Consider the following 20078-nt stretch of genomic DNA (forward strand, 5'->3'; position numbering starts at 1 on the left):
AGACAAAATAATTTTGTTTGCAAATGAAAATTAAAGGTCCTTAATTTGTAAGAATCACATGCTGTTCATGAGCTGCCAATATTCTTATGGCAAAATAAGCAGAGATCACCGTGCTAGCCAGTTTAGGTTGATAACGTGGCTTTTGTGATTCCAGCTCAGAAGTCCAGGCAGCACAAATATACTTTTGTGGATTTGTAACACAGATATTTCTCTGTTTTGTAACAAAGGTGTGAACTGTGATGCTGAAATAGATGAATGTGATGCAGAGCCTTGCCAGAACGGGGCCTCGTGCCATGATCATGTTGGGTTCTACACCTGCACCTGTGCACCAGGTTACCAAGGAGTCCAGTGTGAGGTGGACATCAATGAATGTGTGAGCCAGCCCTGCCAGCATGGTGGGATGTGTCATGACCTCGTTAACAGGTGAGAAATCAGTGTTGTTTGGGCAACTAGATGCCAAGACTGATCTAAAGATCTACTTAGTGTAGCTTGTGAAAATTAGAGTAGAAATCTGTGGGGAGAAATGGATTTAGTGTTTTGTACATCCCAGTGGTCCCAGTGGCAGTAACTGGGAGTGATTTATGGCAATAAATGAGAAAGCCCCTTCCAGCAGCAGAACTCCCAGGGTGCTTAAAGCAAGGTAGGAAAAGATTCCTGTTATTGCTTCCAGCCAATGTGGAGGGAAGTGATTTGCAGAGCATAAACAGCAAAGGCAACTGAGAACATACCTGGATTTACCTTTTCCCAGGTGAGATGTGAACTCAGAGGCTGCTGGGGGTTGTCTGCTCTGCCATTTGCTCTTTCCTCATCCTGGGCTTTGCAGCTGAATTAAGAGCTTATGCATCTCTCTGTTTCACTGCCCCACAGCTACCGTTGTGACTGCAGTGACACAGGATTCGAGGGGGACCACTGTGAGCTGGATATCCTGGAGTGTGCCTCCGAACCCTGTCTGAACAGTGCCACCTGCGTGGAGGGAATCAAAAACTACAGCTGTGCCTGCTGGCCAGGTACGTTAGAAGTCTGTGTTGCTCTGCTGACATGTAGGCACACTGCACAGGAGGGCACATGCAAAATTGCTGTGTGGAAGAAGAATTATGATCATACTGCATGGTCCAGTGTGATTCTTTTCTCTTTTTTTCATAGAAAGCAGTGAGGCTGACACTGCTGCTCTTTACAGGCCATCCCAAGATCCAGTTGACCTCATTGCTGGGAAATGCACCCTGATTCTCAACCATAACATTGTCTTTGTCTTTTCTGCCTTTTTCCATCACATGTTTCTCTGCCATGAGGCGATGCTTTCCTGCAAACTGATTATTTGGCTCCTGCATTTGACATAGTAGAGAAAGTGGGGGACCCTGGGACTCCCTATGAGATGAGCTGCAGTGTCTGCTGCGTCTTTTTCTCACCTTGAAGGCAGCCACAATAGTTGGGAGACTAGTTCCAGTGATGTTGATGCTGATGTCTCCTGCAGGTTACACAGGGCAGCACTGTGAAGAGGATGTGGATGAGTGCGAGGCGGGTCCCTGTCACAACGGAGGTGTCTGCTTTGAGCGATCCAACCAGACCTATTATGGGACACGACCTGACTTCCCCAGTAACTTCAGCTATAGCCAAGCAGCTGGTTTCCTCTGCTGGTGCCAGCCAGGCTTTGCAGGTGAGCTACAGAGTGAATGTTCATCCTGCCTGCACCTGATAGGTGCTGCATGGTTTGAGTAGATAGGAATGGAGCAATGTTATCTGTGCAGCAAAAGTCACTTCACAACTGGTACTTCAGAGGAGGCAGCAGCCTGGTGCATCAGGAACGTGCTTTGGCTCACATACTGTACGAATCCATTGGAGACAACTGTCTGAACGTGGTTCTCTGTCCACCAAGCCTGTCTCCAGGCTGAGGCAACAGCCTGTGCACTTTGCAAGTGCTTTGATGAATGCCCTCTGGCTAGGCACATGCCAAGGTGGTTTATCTTTATCTGTCTCTCATGCATATGGCAGAATTCATCCCTGCAGGATACCTGTGAAACTCCACATCAGAGGAAACTAATTCCCTGGAGTCTGGATTGCTATTCTAGGTGTTTCCTTGATGAGACTACTCTCATGACAGCAACTGTATAATCAGAGTGGGTAGGAGAAGAGGGGGTTCTTGATATCTTGCTCCTGGAGCTAGAAGCTCTGTGGATGTTCAGCTGAAATATTTCCCTGGTTTATAGATGTGTATAAAAGGCTGGATTTCACAGCTGGGGAAATGCCCTGGTAGGAGGGGCTAAAAAATAATACTTTATTCTTTTTTGAGAGACAAATGGGAGTTTGCACAGATGGGAATGGTTCAGAAGTTCTGATCCTGCCACTGCTTCCTTTCATGACACTGGAAAATCATCTGACCTTTCTGTACTTCATTTTCCCTAATTGTTTCAGTGACAGTATCTATTTGACAGTGTCTGGAGGGGTGTGCTACAGTTCAGGAAATTCTTTTGCATTTTTAGATGGCAGAAAAGAAGTGCAAAAAATTATGAATGCAGTTGTAACTCAGATTCTTTCCTTTGATGATGCATGTGTGTACTTAAGATGCCTATTTGTTTTTTCACTTTAAAGGGGAGACCTGCTTTATTAACATTGATGAGTGCGAGTCCCAGCCGTGTCAGAATGGAGGGCTCTGCGTGGACCTTACTAATGGCTTCCTTTGTCATTGCCTGCCAGGTTATTCAGGTAATGTTGGTGAAGGGGGTGACTGGAATCAGGTCCTTCTGGTTCACTGATGCTGAGCTTCTGTGTTCCTGCCTGGCTGCAGGACTGGGTTCCTGGTAGCCCAGGCTGCTGAGCAGGACTGAGGGGAACTGCAGGGAGTGTGGCAGTGGAGCAGCAGGATATCTGCAGTTCAGGGATCAGATTCCATGGTAAAACCCTGTGATTTTGGTCAAGTAAGTTGATAGGCTCTAAACTAGATATTGTCTAGGGGATCTGTATGCTGGAGTGAAAGTTCATAGGGAGAATTGTGGGGTTTTTTATACAGGTACTATGAAGGTGAACAAAACCAGCCTTCAAATAAAAAAAAAGGGGTTCTTAACGTTGTAGTTGTCACAAGCTGGTGGCTGCAGCAGATTGGATCACCAGTACATAAAGCATCTGTAAAACATCTCCACTCCCTAACACCCCTGGATGATAAGAGCCAGCGATTTTTGTCTGAAGGCAGTAATCTGCTATGTTAGGAGGTCAAAAGGTCTTTGTGATGTGAGCATGTGAAGCCTTCTCTGTTTACAAGGGAACGAGGAGTCTGGATTCTTACACAAATGCCCTGCCTGACCCTGATGGGTCTCGGTTTTCTAGCTGAGAAACTAGGGGATGGTGAATATTGCACATCAACTCTGTTGGGAAAGTACACTGCTGATACTAAACCTCATCGTCGTTTAAAATATGTGTTCTCAGACTTATGCATCTTTAAATTCCATGTGTACTCTCTGTTTTCAGCAATTTAACACCAAAAAGTAGTTTAGAGGAAAAGTGGTTCCCAGCACAATCTTGTGTTTATGTATTTCTGAGGGGGATGTAACCTTTCCTCGGTGTTCCTAGGCTGCCATCTCGTGGGAAAAAGAAAAACCTGAAGCCAGAAGAAAAGCTGGTCCTTTAACCTCTTGGAAGAGCAGGTAGCAGCATTCCAGAAACTGTTTTAGGCCTTCATCCTATGGGAAGATTTTCTCTTTTCCTTCTGTGGTCACAGTGATTGAGCTATGTTGGCATAACTCCATCCAGCTCTTTCCTGGGAAGACCCATTACACAGGCACTTTCACTCCCAGAATCTCAAACCAACTCCTAGTTAACACCTTCTGTAACTGGGCTGAATCCTTTGTGGGGCTTTCTGGCCTGTCTAGTTTACTTTGGATTCCTAATTTAGGCTAGGCCATGAAAAATTTGCTTTTGTAGCTGAGGTCTTTGAAACTAGCTTTTTCTATAAGCTTTTTATTGATACTTTCTTGGGTAGCTACAGTGCTGTACTTGTGAACTGAGCACTTGTCCAAAGAGACAGTTTAAAGTTTATCCTGCCTGTCAGAATTCCAACTCACTTACGTGCCCTGTTCCCTTTTCCTCTTTCAGTGCCCCAGCACCCTCATAGAGTTCAGAATTTTGTTGCTCTTTGCCAAACTGCAGATCTCTTTAATCCTTTCCAGTTCTTTGAATGCTCATGGGCAGAAAAGCTGACAGAAACACAGGATGATGGGCAAAGGAGGGCTAGAGTTCATTCTGTTGCATCGAATTTGGGTTCATTAGTACTTGAAGGGGGATTAGAAGCAGGTTGCTCTTCTGGATCTTGCTTTTGGGAAAGGACTTTGTCTCAGCTGAGGTGGTTCTGACACATTAACACAGTGAAAGGCTGGGAGCAGTCTGCGAGATCAGTGAGTGCATGTGGAGGAGTGAAGCTGACAGGGAAATAATAGCAATTAATCTCCCCTCCTTTGTCAATTAATCCCAGTACAGTCATGCTGGGTAAACAGCTTATTACTTCATATTAGGATCACAGAACAACTTTGTGAAGCTTCCCATAATGTTTCTGTTCAAAACACATTTCTGTGGCAGCTTAGATCTGCCATGAACTTGGGTTTAAGCTGCCTCCGCTGATTAAAGTGAACTTGCTACTCTGATGAAGAATGCTTTCTTGGGGCGGCAGGGGGTTCTTTCTGTATTTCTTTTTTTTCTTCTTCAGTCTGAGGAATTTGGGGAGTGTTGGGATAACAATGTGAGTCAGGAGAAATTCTTTCTTTGCAAATTAACTGCCTCAGCGCTGTCTCGAGCTACAGCAGTGCAGGGAGATGAGGCAGCTCTCTCTGAAATGTGGTTGTTGTGAAAGCGATGCCTCGCTCCTGAGAGAACTACATAACAGGTCCTGAGGAGTCTGTCTGGTGCATCAGTTTGTGCTTTAGGAGAGGATGTACCCTGAGAGGATGTAAAGAAGTATGAATCAAAAGATTGTATGGGTACTGAATGAAGTGAGAAAGAGAATGAATCTTGCATGGTCTTGGAAGTGATGTCATCAGAGAATCATAGAATGGTTTGGGTTGGAAGGGACCTTAAAGCTCATCCAGTCCCAACCCCCCTGCCAGCAGCAGGGACACCTTCCACTAGACCAGGTTGCTCAAAGCCTCATCCAGCTTGGCCTTCAACACTTCCAGGGAGGAGGCATCTACAACTTCCTTGGGCAACCTGTTCCAGTGTCTGACCACCCTCACAGTGAAGAACTTCTTCCTAATATCCAATGTAAACCTTCCCTCTTTCAGCTTAAACCCATTTCCCCTTGTTTTGTCATTAACTGCCCTTATGAAAAGTCCCTCCCCAGCTTTCTTGTAGGCCCCACCTTTGGACGGATTGAATTTTTTTGTGCAGGTATTTCCTGATGTCAGATTTGTTTTAAAGTTGTAGCCTCCCCAGGAAGGGCAGCTAAAAGGTTAAGATAATAAAGAGATTAGAGGAGTGTTCCCCCTTCAGCAGAATCCCTTTTGGTAAATATAGCTGAAGGGAGTTAGGGAACACCTTCTTCTGTTTCACATTGCATCTCCCTTCTGGATCATCGCTCCATGGTCAATCAGACCTTCTTTACTTTCCTGTCATCTGATCAGAGTGCTGCAAGAGTGTGTGCTTCAGTCTAGATCCTGCTTGTGTCTAGGTACTGCCTGAGCTTTGATCAGAAGTATCCTCTGAGATTCTGCACAATCTGTTTTGAACTAGCCCTTTGCATAGATTTTCTGACTGTGAACAGCCTGAGATGTGCCAGCTCCCCATGGTTAAAGACTTTTGAGAGGATTATTAGTGGTGGAGCAACTCTGATGAATTAAATTTGACTTCCTTACTAATGAAAATGGGTGAAGCCCAGCTTAATGTCATCTTTAGAATCAGGCCAGGCAAGTACTTGGACAGAGCAGTGTTCCAGAGAGACAGAAGAATTCTGCTGGGTGTAGGTATGGCAAGATAGCTGTCTTCTCTGCCACGAGAGATGACTTCAAGATGTCAGGTATTAGACCAGATTCAGTGTGTTGATTTGTCACATAAAATGCTTATCAGCAGTGTTTATGATTTTCAGTGATAATGGATTTGCTTGCTTGCACTATGTGAACTGCCACATACACTTCAGGCAGCCCAGGGTTTCCTTTCCTTCTGTTTCCTGAAGGCAAGGCTAGCTCTTGAGACTAGGATGGGTGTCACTGAAGCCTGGAAAGAAATTCCTAAATTTCTGGGGCTCGTTTAGCAACACAGTGAGGAAGTTGCTAATCTCTGTCTAAAGATCATGTGTGAAATCTGGAGATTTCTATCCAAAGTTCACTCTCCATTTTGTGACATTTTTCTGCTAAGAACTTTGACATATTTCGTGCTCTTTATCTTGACCTCCTCCAAGAAGTTTTACAAATGATTAGGAACAAAATAATTCTCTGAATTTAAAGCCCGTGACTGAATCTGGTAACTTGCATGACTGCCAGTGTGTAAGAATGGGGAATTAAAACCTCTGGAAAATGAATCATCTGATCCTTCTAATTTCTTTAGAATCCTGCAGTTTCAAAGAACCTGAGCAGTTACTCCTCAGTTGTGTGCAGTTTGAAACAGATGTTCAATGATCCACTGTTTTGGCTTATAGAGATCTTATTTAAGTATTTTATCTTGCATATATATATGTGTACTATTTAGAATTGTCATGCCTGGGTATTTCTCCATCTTCTTTCTGATAGACCCAGATGGGATTATCTGAGAAGTTTTGACTCTAAACAAACACTCACCATATCCCTCCCACTTCAGATATCTGTGAGATTGACTGGCATGTTTGGATTGAGTGAAGAAGTGAAGAAAATGAAATAGCTACAAGAGTTGGAATGCTTTCTTTTAATATCTTAAAGTGATGTTGCTAATGCAGATTCCAGACTCTGACATGGGGGAGTTTTTGTTTGCTTGGACCTGACATTGATACTAACAGAGACTCCCAAGTTTGGGGAAAAGCTCCCAGATAACATTTGTTCACAGAAATGAAAACCTTCTCTGTGTTCCTTACAACGTGAAAGCACAATTCTGCCTCCAGGAATGTTACAATATGAAAGTAAACACATTTGAAAAACAAAACCAAACAAAACAAAAAGAACCGTGGAGAAAAAAACAAGATTGCAACGGCTAATTTTATAAGATTGCTAATGAGGAAAGAGAGAGTTTTGATTCTGTGGTCTGATGTTTGATCCAGTACAGTCAGCACAATGCAGGGAATTTACTTCCATTCAGTTTGACTTCAGAGAAACAGTTCAAACTTGAGGATTTTCTTTGTGACTGTTGTGGGATGGAAATGCCTGTGTTCAGAAATGCACAGAGCAGGGCACGTGGAGAAGGGAAACTGCACGAAGGGCTGATCCCTGACTAGGTCGGTCCTGAACGTGCAGCAGGCACTCTGCATTTGCAGCTCTTCTTATTTGTATGGTTTGGATATTGCACAGTGGTGGAAATGCAGCTTTTTGACTTAGCCTCTAAAAAGGCAAATTAATATTTTAGCCTTATTAATGGAATGTGGCGGGTTCACGTGGGAGGCGGCAAGGGCAAGAGATTGTCTCTTGACTCTTTACTGTTGGAGCTAATGCTGTGGATACCGCAGGGTATTACTGTAATGCACCGAGTGAGAATACACATTCTTCATGTCAGCACTGACAGGGGCCAGCTGGGGAGGTTTAGAGCAGGGCTGGATTAGATCTCACTGCAGCGCAGGTCTCTTCTATATTGGCCAGTTTCATCTCCAATCCCTTTGTGTCTGACTGGCATCACGGAGTGCTTACACACGTTCTGCCGCTTCAGTCCAGCCTTTTTTTGTCATTCCTCCCCCCCTGTTCACCCTTGGGTTTTTTTTTTTTCCCTTTACTGTCACAAATGTCCACGGGGAGTCGGCCATGAAATCTGTGCTGATTGGCATGATCCTGAAGGGAATTTTTCTGCTAGCAGGTAATGAGATCTATACAGTAATTGCGATGTGTCCTGAATGTTTGCGTGCCTGCCCAGGGCAGGGAGCTGCTTGTGCGATCAGTGGTAGCTGGAGGCATGAGAAGGAACAAGAAGTGACTAGAAAGGAAGAATGTTTGTATTTTGAAGAGACCTAAAGTTTTGTTTTGGAAACTTTAGGGCAAGGAATTTCCTCGTTGTGCAAGATGAATGCGGAGCAGTCAGCGAGCTCTGTGCGCAGCTTTGCTACAGCTCTGCCTTGCTCTGTGCGCTGATCACATCTGGGGTGTGCGAGGCGTGGGTGCTGTGTGGTACCCAGCTGTAAACACTCCCTCTTAGTTCTGGGAAACGTTTGTTTTACTTTTTACAGGTGTTTTTTGCTATTTCCCTTTTTCCTTTAATGATTTAAAACTTCTTCATTGAGAAGTAGTTTTTGTTTTAAGTCAGAGGACAAACCCTTTGCTGGCCTGTGCACTTCTCCATCTCCTCCCCCACCGTCTCCTCGAGTGCACGGTGGGAGAGAGGTCAAAGCAGTGTGTTGCCATGGAAATGGCAGTAATTGTGCAAATATAATTGTGTCGGGGTCCGTTTGTTGCAGCTAATTCTCTCTCTCCCCCCCTCTTTCCTCCTTTTTTCTTTTGATAATAATAATACAAAGCCTAATTAGGATGCACCAGGGAAAGGCTGCTAGGAATTCAGCTGTCTTACTGGAGAGGGCAAGCCCGTGCTGGCCGGGAAGCCCCACTGAACTCGCATGTTTCCAGATTGGGCCCATGAATAGACCTCAGCCTTCAAGTTTTTTGATAGATGACAGCTAAATTAGAATCTCTCTCTTTATACCTGCTTATTCTTTTAACATATCATGTATCTGTTGAATCTGTGGTTCTTAGACTGTATACAATGAATCTTTGCTTATTAATAGCGGTCAGGAAATCGTTACCTTCACTCAGGAAATGGCAAGCTGCATGGATTTTAATAACATTTGCATCTGTGAAACAAGACTGTTCTCAGCACATGGGTGACGCTTTAGAATCTAGTGAATAGATTTGGTTTTGAAAATACTGCAGGCTGTTAAAGCTCAGCGGCTTCTGAGTGTTTCTGAGCCAGCCCCTCTGGGTTGTTAGCTTGGGACTTTTGCTGCTAAATTAACTGGAATGTTTGGAAATACTTGTCTGCAGATAGCAGCCTTTTAAATAACACTTGTCTGATTTTCAGATGACAAGTTCCACTGATTTGCATTTTTTAGTTTTTCACTAGATAAGAAACTCATTAAAAATTTTAAAGGCTCCTAAATCAGATAGGCAACGTTGCTCTTCCTATTGATAGTTCAAATAATATTAAACATTTGAGCTAAGTAATTTAGAGGGAAGGGAGAACACTATGTAAGAGTAACTTGGTTTTGTCCAATGGAGTCATTGGACTTTATTTTTTTTAAATATACTTGAAAAGAGATGGTTAAGCTTCTCTTAGAGAAACAAACTAGTTTTGAACTTCTTAATATCCACTTTCCAGTGTGTTTGCAAAGACACAACTGCCCATGTCTTGGATAAGACTGGAATAATGGATATCCGTTAAATGATCAGTACTTCTAGACACTGTAATGGCCTATGGCAAAAACCTTATTTTTTCCGAAGTAGGGAGAAGTTCCTTTATTTTCCTGGCATCCTCTTCTTCATTTGCACTCTGTCATCTGCAGCCAGAACCCAAAATTCCAGACCCCTCTGCTGTGCTGAAGTTAGCGTCTAGGAAGCAATATTCAACAGAAATCTCCTTCTGCCTTGTTTTGGTGTAACTAAAGAATTTGACAAAGTGGAGGTGTTCCAACAGAGCTGAAAAAGAATCACTGGTGATGATGGGGGAGGAGAGTGGGCAAGACAGCTGGCTGATGAAGGGCATGGGCACTGTAAGGCACATCAGGAGTTAGTGATGTAGCAGTGGGTGACTGTTCAGCAAGGGGCAACATCAGCCTTCAGGAAAAAACTGTCATTAGCCAGATTTTTACAACTCTTGCACAGTCTCCTCTGTTACCACTTTGCTTTAAAAATTGCTCCAAATTGAAATCTGGCACTGCACTGGTTTCTAGGAGGGCAAGAATACATCAGGTGGTTGTTCAGAGGCCCTTTCCTTCTCCTGCTTTAGTCCTGTGCAGGCTGCTTGTTTGCTGGCAGAAACAGTGGCAGCAATAAAGACAATTCCTGTTGTTTTGGTTCCTCTAGGAAGAGCTCCCTTCCTCTCTTGCTGCTGCTGAGTGTTTCCTTTGCCTGTTTGTAAGCTCTGAGGTTGGACAGCAGCGTGTAAAGACCTGAAGTAGCTTATTCTTTTCACCCATTTCAAACTAATAATCTAAGAAATCAAACCAGATGCATCCCATGGGAAAGCTTGGTGTTTAATTAGCCACCAGCCTGGGGTTGTGCACTCACCGGAGGGACTAATTTGCCACCTGGTGTGAAGCGCTCACCCCGCAGGTGTCAGCTGGGAAACAGCCTGGGCGGGTGTTCCTGCTGCCGGAGGAGACCAGGCTGGGAATGTGAGATGGGAAAATGGGGCTCTGGACCCTGCCTCCCAGCCTTCTCAGCAGTGCAAACATTCATGGCATCTCTCCTCTTGTTAGCCAAACCAATACTATCTTCTCCTCATTGCCCTGGTAAATACCAACAGTTCTGATCTGAAATGAGCAGCAGCATCTCCAGGATTTGGGACCATATCAGACCTAACTATCTTTTTAATGCCATTCAACAGCCTCTCCCCTTAAATCTGACTGCAAACTCACCTCTTACAGTTTCAAGAGCCCTTCCTTCAATCCACTGATGACTCAGAAATCCCACCCCACATAGTTCTAATGCTCTACTGATTTTTCTTAATTCTAATTGAAGTCTTCCCGTCTTGTCTCGGACTGGGATTCTCCAGGCTTAGAGATGTCTGTTGTACTCGATTTATTCCAACAGATTTCCTTCAAGAGTGGCCACAGCTTTGTGCTGAAATCTTAATCGTATCCTTGCTGCTTCCTTTACAGGTGAGATCACAGCCCAGGTTCTGTGTGCTCAGCAAGCCTGGCATTAATAGCTGGAGAAAAAAGGCTGTGCTGAGGTAGTGTTAGCAACTCTGAACCAGTCCATCAACTGAGCTCTTCTGCAAGGCAGATGTAAATGTCCAAATTTAGTGCTTCTCCACAGGTACTACACAGAGCAGTTCTCCTAGTTTCTGTCAGTAGAGAGCTGTGTCCTGGAGGAATCTGAGGTAATGACCACAGAACAGCCCCAGCTTAGCTGGGAAGTGCAGGATTACCAGAGCCTTCCATTTCTCCTGCAGTGCTTCTCAGAGCTCCAGACGTGTTCTGTCCCTGCACTGACACAAACCGACGTTGTTCTGGAGCTGGAAGCTGGTGCTGAGTTTTGTCTGTCTGCAGAGATAGCGCTGGTAACAGCAACTAAACTCTGGCTCTGAAGAGAGAAAAGCAGCGTGGTTAGAGCAGGGCGCTGGGTGAGCCTGCCCATGAGGCACTGCTGGGGCTGAGGGGGACGAGCCATCAGTGTGTGCATTCAAGAGTCCTGTGTCTTTGCAAAGTTTTTTATTAATCACGGATCAAGTCCAGCTCCTGTGCTCCTATAATGCCCCATCTCCCCTCATCTCTAAAAAGGCAAGTCTCTAATCTCTTTGACGTGCACATTCTGTCTGGTGGCTTTTCTTTACAAATGTCTTTTGTGTTTTGATTCCCCTCCTTTGTGTGGGAATTCCTTCTTTTTCTTTTTGCTGTCCTGGCTGTGCTAGCTAGATGTGTAATGCTATTAGTTTGGGATAATCCCTGCCTGGTTTATCTGTGTGACTGTCCCTGAAGATTAGTGAAAACCAACGTTATGGGCTAGATAAAGTGAACTGGTTCAGAAGGGCTCTTCTGTCAGTCTGGAGGTGCTCAGGAGAATGACAGCAGCTTTTCATTAACCAGATTTGAGGGTAATGTGTTGTAATTTACTTGAGCCCTGGTGGGATGTGTGTGCTTTGAGGAGACACACAAACTGCAGCACAGCACTGCTTACCCAGTTCACTGCTGCTGGGCTGGACTGGATGGAACTGAAATCAGCTCAGTGCGAGTATGGCAAATGCCTGTGGAGCGTGTTTCGTTTGCTGTTTGGTACTGAACTGAGTTTTGTGAGTGTTTCCCAACTGGGAATCTGAATTTTCTTAACTGAGGCTTTCCAGTAACTTCCCATTTTAGCGCTGCCTGGAACAGTGGTGCCTGGAACGTGCTCTGGTCAGATCTATAGACTTAATTTGAGTTTCAACCTATCTAATCTCTGTATGAAAGAGGCATAAAATCCTTGTCTGTGCTGTTTTATCCCTTTAATATCCTCTGCTCACTCTCCTTGCATGTTGATTGCCCGTGGTGGTTCAGATTGTCTGGGAGAGGACAGTAGAGTCTGTTGGATGATGTAGGCTGAAGTCGATGAACAGCAGCATGTGGGAGGAGAGCACCCAAGTGTGGTTTTCTTGCTCTGATGTCAGTGGTAGGCAACTCGGTAGCGAGTGGGGCTTCTTGCTGGCAGCTCTTGGTCTTTTGGTGGCTTCCTGGAGAGAATTTAGAGAGCGGCAGTGCTGGGGAAGGCAGTCTGTGCCTCGGTCTGTGCCTCGCAGGCTGGCTCTGGGGAAGGGAGTCACAATCCCCTGCAGTGAGATCCCCTCTCTAAATCTCTTTCGCAGGTGTGGAATGTGCTGTTAACATCAATGAGTGTGAGGAGGGGCCCTGCAAGAATGGAGCTGTCTGTGAGGATGGCATTGCTGACTATACCTGCCACTGTGCCCCTAGCCAGGATGGCATTGTATGGGGAGGGAAGAACTGCTCTGTCCAGCTCACTGGGTGCCAGACGCACGACTGCCAAAATGAGGCCTTGTGCATCCCAACCTACCAAGCTGAGAGCCACGGCCACCTGTGCCAGTGCCAGCCTGGTTTCTATGATGCCACATGCTCAACACCAACAACGTTTTCCTTTGCTTCCAGAGGGTATCTCCTCATTGAGCTGCCCGTGAACAATCAGAGCAGGAGGGACGTAGCAGGAGATCAGCTTGCCACCGTGTCCCTCCGGTTCCGAACCACCTTGCCCAGCGCTATCCTTTTTTACCGAGGCCATGAAGCTGAATACTTGTTCCTGGAGCTCTTTGATGGCATTCTGCACGCAGGACTGAAGAAGGAGGATGTTGGGTACCTGCTGCTCCTGGAGGGGCTGAGACTTGATGATGGCCAGTGGCATAAAGTTGAAGTTGTTCTTGACAGCACCGTGCAGCTAAAGCTCTGGCATGACTCTTGTGATGCAGGTGTCTGCCTGCAGAGCTCTCCTGTCCCACACGGCACTGCTTTGATCCCACCTGCCTTCCTGAACGTGTATGTGGGAGGTGCTGAGGATCCAATGGCCAACAACACGCAGAGCCAGCAAGGCTTTGTTGGCTGCCTGGAAGACTTTGAGGTAGATGCTGAAGCTGTGCTGCCGGTGGGTCTGCCCCTGGGTGAGTCCTCCCCAGTGAAGCGGGGCTGTGACAGGACAGAGTGGTGCCTCTCCCAGCCCTGCCTTCATGGAGGGCAGTGTGTGGACCTTTGGGCAACCTTCAGGTGCGACTGTTCTAGGCCCTACAGAGGCCCAGACTGCTCATACGGTAAGTGCCAAGTGATTTACATCTGCCAGCCCCATCAGTAAGCATCGATGCTAGCTCTGGAAGCAGTATCTTCTACCTGACCAGTGAGAAAACTAAAGCCAAACCCTCAGTAAATAAAGTTCTCATTGATCCCTTTTCTGTCACTCGCTCCTGCAGGGATGATTGTCACTTTTGTGGTGCAGATGTTTCTCCTTGTTGAGCCACAGGCTCTTGACTTCTTCTCTGTATCACATCTGTGTCAATGCACGAGGGCAGGAAGTTGTTTTAGTGTGAAAAGCTGATCTTGAGCTTCTGAGTTGAGGATGAATAGGAACATTTCACTTTATAGATAAAACATAAAGTGTTAAAGGAAGCTCTGTGACAATTTTGAGTTAAAATAATATCTGCTTGCATTTTTTTGTTCCTGCAAGGCTTATATTAAAGTTGTTCCGGTTTTTTGTTTCGCTCCCGAGTCCTAAACTTAGCAAGTACAAGGTTGTTCTGCTGTTACCAAATTTACACATTCTAAAAGCAAATTTGTAGCTTAAAAGTCCTTTGGTAAAGCAAGGACACATTTACTTCTGAATTTCACAGACCTGTCTGGGGAGAGAGCATGGTTACCCTGGTGTATGTTGAAAATGTTGGGGAGAAAGCACTTGCCCCGTTCATAAGGAGCTGCAGCTGAGAATACTCTGTGCCAGCCGCGTTCTCCTCCTCACTGAGCTGATGGATGTTTCTTTTCTCTTGCAGAGTACCCAGCAGCAACGTTTGGCCTAGAGAATTCCACCAGCTTTGCCTCTTTCACCCTTTCTGATAACCTTGGTGCAAACTTCAACATCTCCTTTTTAATTCGTAGTCGGAAACCCGATGGTTTGCTATTGCAAATCAACAATGGAACTGGCCCCTGCCTCACCATGTACTTGAAGAATGGCAAGCTGGAGATAGAGATGCTGTCTACAGATACGGTGACGTTTCCAGAAAATCTAGTTGATGGGAGAAGACACTTGGTAGCTCTGTCTTTCCATGGAGGAATGGTTGGTGCTCACCAATCAGACGCGTATCTGGAGCTAGGACAGCTCACAGCAAGACCTCTTTTAGCTGGGTATGAAGTGTACATTGGTGGACATCCTGACCCCGACAGCGCTGATGTCTGGGGAGGTTGTTTTAAAGGCTGTTTGCAAGATGTCCAACTGAACAGCCACCAAATAGAGTTTTTCCCAGTTGAGAACTACAGTCTGCCACAGGAGCTCGGTTGGACTCTCAATAGTAATCTTGTGGATGGTTGCATCTCTGATGACACCTGCAAGGTATGATGTCTCTTGTTTGTCGCTGCGTGTGAGCAGTTGTTCATTAGAGTTCTGTGATTGTGGAACAGTTTGGCTCTTGCTGATATGGGGAAGATGAGAAGATTTTTAAGTACTGCAGTCCCATACGCCCATGGTCCCATATGCTCCCGCTTCACTCCACGTACTACACACAATTTAAGCACCAAGCTTTCTTCAGCTCCCCTTTAGTTTTTGTAGCTTGGAGAACTTGGGCAGTCTGGCTCTTGTGCTGCCATCCTCTCTTTTGGTGAGCCCACAAATGCTTTCCAGACTCCACCCTCTAAGCAGTAATGTTTCCAGGTCCTCCCTCCATCCTGTTTCAATTGCACAACAACCTCTTCCCCCAGGGATTTGTTGCTTCAGCAACAACAGTTCAAGGAACTGTCTCCACGGTGCCCTCTAGATCAGAAACTGTCTCCTTTATGCCACACATGAAGATGGGGAGGCCACAGTCCTTCATTTTGCCTTTCCTGCTCATGGTGCTATAAAGTATGGTCACACATCTGGTATTAGGTGTGTCCTTCTGGTGACAGAACTGTGTGAGGTTTTCAGGAGCATCACAGCGTGGTTCATCTGTTTCTTACCTTTGCTTTTGCCCTTTGCATTTTTCAGATTGCTGGAGCTCTGCCTGGGGAGTTTGTGTTGATCAGCAACACACGCAGGGAGAGGCAGGGCCGCAGGAATTTCTTGTAGAGACCTTTGTGCTTCCTTCTCTCCTTGTGTCGCTATTCTAATTACCCTTCTCTCTGGAGGCAAGCACTGCTCATACTGCTCTTTGTTGTCACGTTTCCTTTGAGCAGATTCTCTTGGATCCAACATTGAATTCTGCTGCTCCTAAATTTTGCTATTTTGTTTTCCAGTCTGAACCGTGTCACAATGGTGGCAGATGCATTGTCACTTGGAATGATTTCCATTGCAGCTGCCCAGCAAATTTCACAGGGAAATTTTGTGAAGAGAGAGTCTGGTGTGAAAGTGATCCATGTCCTGAAGCTACCACCTGTATCGATGTTCAAGCAGGATATGTGTGTGAGTACCGTTCCCTGCTTGTGTGCTGATAAAATCCTTCGTGTTCCCTCTCTAGACACAGTGTTCCCAGTTTGTACTGCTGCAATAAATACAAACACGTGCTGCAAAGAGGAAGCTGAGGATGCTGCCCGGGTACACCCTCTTGCAGGCAGCATGTGCTTTATGGATTTACCACCAGGCTCTGACAGATCACAGATGGTTCTCAAAGGTGTTTTCTTCTGTGACTTTGACTTGATCAGGGAGGCACCCATCTGCTTTTGTGGAGTGGTTGCCAACCTTCTCCTCACTGCAGCGCAAGGACATGGTCCTGCTTTCTGTAATGTTCAGCCATTTCCTTTATTTCACTAAGTAGGACCCAGTTAAGTATTGTAGAAGTGTCTCGGCTTTCTCCCAAGACAGGACCGTGGAGAACAAAGAAAGCCAGTTAGCTAATGATGCCCTGATGTGGAGGGAGCGTTGTCTAGTGGCTAAAAAGTGTCCTGGAACTCAGGATATTGGGGTGTTCCCAGCTCTGCCATGGGCCACCTCAGCAGCTTTGGATTTATTACTTTCCTGACATATGTTCTAGTTTCTCTAGCAGTAAAAGAGGGATAGTTGTATTTTTATGCAGTTCTGTGAGACTGATGAGTAAAGATTGCAACACAAGATTATTTGAGGTGCAGTTGTAAACAGGAAGAGCTTTAAGGATGCCAGCAGCTAGGCCTGTAATCCTGCTCACACTAAGCTTACGTGATTCTTAAGGGACAGCACCTGCCAGGAGTTTGCCATTGGTCTGTCTCAAACATGACACCAACTGCCTTTCCAATCCCTGATCCTCATCTCCTTTATTTATAGGTCTGGCTAATGCCACGTTTAACGGTGATGCTGCCATCGAATTTACCACCAATACGTCAGTGACTAGAACTCTGAGCAGCCTCCACGTGGATTTCAGAACCAGGGATGAAGATGCTGTTTTGCTTTGGGCTGTGGAAGAAGTGGATTCCCTCCAGATAGCCATTAGAAACTCCTCCCTACTTGTTGACATCAGGAGTGGGAACAGCATCGAAGGTGTCAGCTTCCTGAGTCAGAAGCCTGTCACGGACGGCGCCTGGCACTCCATCGCTGTGTCCATGGAAGAGCCATCTGCACTCTCCTCCAGGTGGCTGCTCCATTTGGATGGGTCTGTTAATGTGACTCTGCAGGGAAACGCTGGGAACTTGGACTTCCTCAAGAACAATGCACTGGTTGTTCTAGCTGAAAATTTCACTGGCTGCCTCGGACAAGTGAAGATAGGGGGGATCCACCTGCCCTTCACTGCCCATCTCTCCTACCCCCAGCCCGAACAGTTCCAGCAGTCCAGCAGAAGGACCATCCCACTGGGCTGCTCTGGGGCTGATGTTTGTGCTTCCAGCCCTTGCCTCAACGCTGGCACCTGCGAGGACTTGTTCAATTCCTTCAGCTGTGCCTGCAGTGCTGGCTGGGAGGGGCTGCTGTGCCAGTCCAACATTGACGACTGCCAGTCCAGCCCGTGTGTTCATGGGGACTGTGTGGACGCAGTGGCGGATTTTCAGTGTGAATGCTTCCGGGGATTCATTGGGAAGAAGTGTGACATCAACGTGGATGACTGCGTGCGGCACCAGTGCCTAAACGGAGCGACCTGCATTGATGGGGTCTATGGCTACTCCTGCAAGTGCCCCCCTCAGTATTCGGGACCTCGCTGCGAGTAAGTGCCTTGCCTGGTTTGATGCGGGGGTCAGAGGAGCCCCCAGATTAATTGGACTTTTACTTTGGGAAATTTTTTCATGGCAAGTATCTGGTAGGTAACAGGCCTAAATTCTGCTGTGAGCTGGAAGGTGCAGATCCTCGCTGAAAGGTGCTCAGCCTCATACAGGATCAGGATCCCTCCTTTTTATGTGGGTTATCCCCATGCTGCATTCCAGAGCTGCTGAAGTGCTAGCACTGCAGTCTGTTGTCACTTCCCTCTTCGTTCCCCCAGAAATCCACCTTAAAGGCTGTCTCTTGCTTTTCCCAGATGGCCGTTCCCACCTGAGCAATGTGGCAAGAACTTCACCTGCCTGAACGGTGGGAAGTGTGTCAGTGAGAGCTGGGGAGCCAACTGCACTTGCAGGCCGGGTTTCACTGGAAGGAAGTAAGTGCTGGTTTTCTGATGCCTGCAGAGGGGCTGGTGCTCATTCTTATGTCGGTGGGATGGCTGAGCCAGTTCAGATCATCCCCTTGTGCATCCATCTGTTTGCCAGTCAAACTACTGCTGCAAAACTGGAAACTAGCTGTTCTTTTTTAGAAGAGGTGGGCTCCATCCCATCCTGCCAACCATACCAATTTTTGCAGCGTGAGCTGTTTATCGGTAGTTCTTGTGCCTCACGAGAATTCATGAACTGTGCTAGAGACCCACGCTGGCCTCGGTCACACTGGAATGACAAAAGGGGACTGGTATGAGTGGGTGAAACTTTCATCTTGTTGGACCCTGGAGAAACCACCTGAAAAAGATGCAACAGGAACTTTTCAAATAATAAACGAGGCTTTTGCAGGCTGTGTGATCTTGTGTTCTGTGGCACCAGAACACATATGAGAGATTTCATTTAATTCTGATACACTTTTCCTTTCCAGTTGCCAGATCAATATAAACGAGTGTGATCCAAACCCCTGCCAGAACGGAGGGACCTGTCAGGACTCTGAGAACAAATACCAGTGCTTGTGCAGCGCCAGCTACACGGGAGAGCGCTGTGACGTCAACGTAAGCACTTCCCTTTGCTCGCCGAAGCTCCTCTCTCTTTTTCCAACCTGTGTGTTTTGGGGAGCAGCAGAAGTGGGTTTAGCAGAGTCCTTGGGTCAAAAAAAAAAAGCAGCATCTGTGATCTGCTGAGTCTGGACTGGCTGGGCCTGGTGGATGGGCTGTCTGGGCGATGCTTCTCCTTTCCTGTGTCAGCAAAGCTCTGCTGTCTGAGGCTGGACTCCTTCCTCTCTGGAAGCTGTTAAATCACACACTTGCTTTTTCTCTGTGAAGCTGTTGCACGGACAGGGAGCTTGTCTGGTAACCTGGGAATGTACTAACCCGTACTGCATGGACACGGCTGTGTGCCAAGGGGGGGTTGCTGCTGTTGCTGTTACTGAGGGTTCTGCAGTGCATGTGCTGTGAGGTCACTCCTGACATTCCAGTTTGCATGCAGAGACTGCTCAGGCATCTCTGTCTCCTCTGTCCCAGGACAGTTCTTGTAAATTCCTTGTATTCATTTTCATCAGCCCCATAACTTTGTGTTTTCCCTCTGGAAAGGCCTGGGGTGGGGCACATGATATTCTTTGGGCAGTTTGACCTCATCTAACCATGTCTGAAGTGTCGCTCAGACTCTTCTCTGCTGCTGTTCTAACTGCAGCCATCAGCTGTGCATGATCTTCCTTAGCCAGGGCTGTGCAGGGGCCAGCTTGCTTTGTGGTGGTTTTACAGCTCCAGGACTGGTCCCCTCCATGTTCTCCGTGCCGGGGAGCTGCCCAGCTCACTAAATCCTCTCTTTTCTCCCTTGTGGTGATTCCGTCCGTGTGCCTTGCATGAACTATTGCAACAGTATTAACTGATCCATTGCTAAATCTGCCTGTTGAGATCAGCTCCGCCACAGCTGCCAGTTGCAGTGTCATTATGAGTGTTACTGGTTTTGAACTAGACAGAAAAATTCAGAACGTGTTACTGTCTTCGAATTAAAACCAGTCTATTTAAAAAAAAATCAGAACTTGTTTTGTTGAGAGATTCAAGAACAATCATGAGCATTCTCTGCACAGGTGCCCTCAAGCCCTGTGCTTGTTCCTTGCCTGCCCTTTTCCATCCAGGTACAGATCTTCTGCTTTTTTCTTTTCTTTTTTTTAAAAAAACTTCCCTCTAATCTGACCATTTTGGCTTCTTCAATTTAAGTTATTGTAACCACTGGAGTTTCATTGTTTCTCCGTTAATTTCTTTTACAGAAGGGGACTCCAGGTGCTCTCTTCCCCTCCCCACTAATTGAAGTAGCTGTCCCTGTAGCCTGTGGCTCTTTACTGCTCCTCAGTATCGGTCTCATATTCCTGATTCTCACTGCAAGGAAGCGGCGCCAATCCGAGGGGACCTACAGCCCGAGTCAGCAAGAAGTGGCAGGAGCGCGGTTGGAGATGGACAGTGTCCTAAAGGTGCCACCTGAA

General features: G+C 46.4%; 1 protein-coding gene across 1 annotated transcript in view; it reads left to right on the top strand.

Moving 5' to 3' along the window:
- Nucleotides 1-227: 227 nt before the first annotated feature.
- The window catches only part of CRB2 (crumbs cell polarity complex component 2), a gene marked incomplete at its 5' end in the record, with an annotated part of 21051 nt that continues 1200 nt past the window's right edge, over nucleotides 228-20078 (top strand). Inside the window, 11 exons of the mRNA XM_029086802.1 lie at nucleotides 228-423; nucleotides 868-1007; nucleotides 1472-1654; nucleotides 2587-2700; nucleotides 12637-13584; nucleotides 14314-14870; nucleotides 15749-15914; nucleotides 16749-17616; nucleotides 17926-18042; nucleotides 18522-18648; nucleotides 19866-20078. Of these exons, the coding sequence (XP_028942635.1) occupies nucleotides 228-423; nucleotides 868-1007; nucleotides 1472-1654; nucleotides 2587-2700; nucleotides 12637-13584; nucleotides 14314-14870; nucleotides 15749-15914; nucleotides 16749-17616; nucleotides 17926-18042; nucleotides 18522-18648; nucleotides 19866-20078 (3629 nt within the window). The remainder of the gene's footprint in view (nucleotides 424-867; nucleotides 1008-1471; nucleotides 1655-2586; nucleotides 2701-12636; nucleotides 13585-14313; nucleotides 14871-15748; nucleotides 15915-16748; nucleotides 17617-17925; nucleotides 18043-18521; nucleotides 18649-19865) is intronic.

Source organism: Antrostomus carolinensis, unplaced genomic scaffold, assembly GCF_000700745.2.
Source record: "Antrostomus carolinensis isolate BGI_N321 unplaced genomic scaffold, ASM70074v2 scaffold2939, whole genome shotgun sequence".
Lineage (NCBI taxonomy): Eukaryota > Metazoa > Chordata > Aves > Caprimulgiformes > Caprimulgidae > Antrostomus > Antrostomus carolinensis.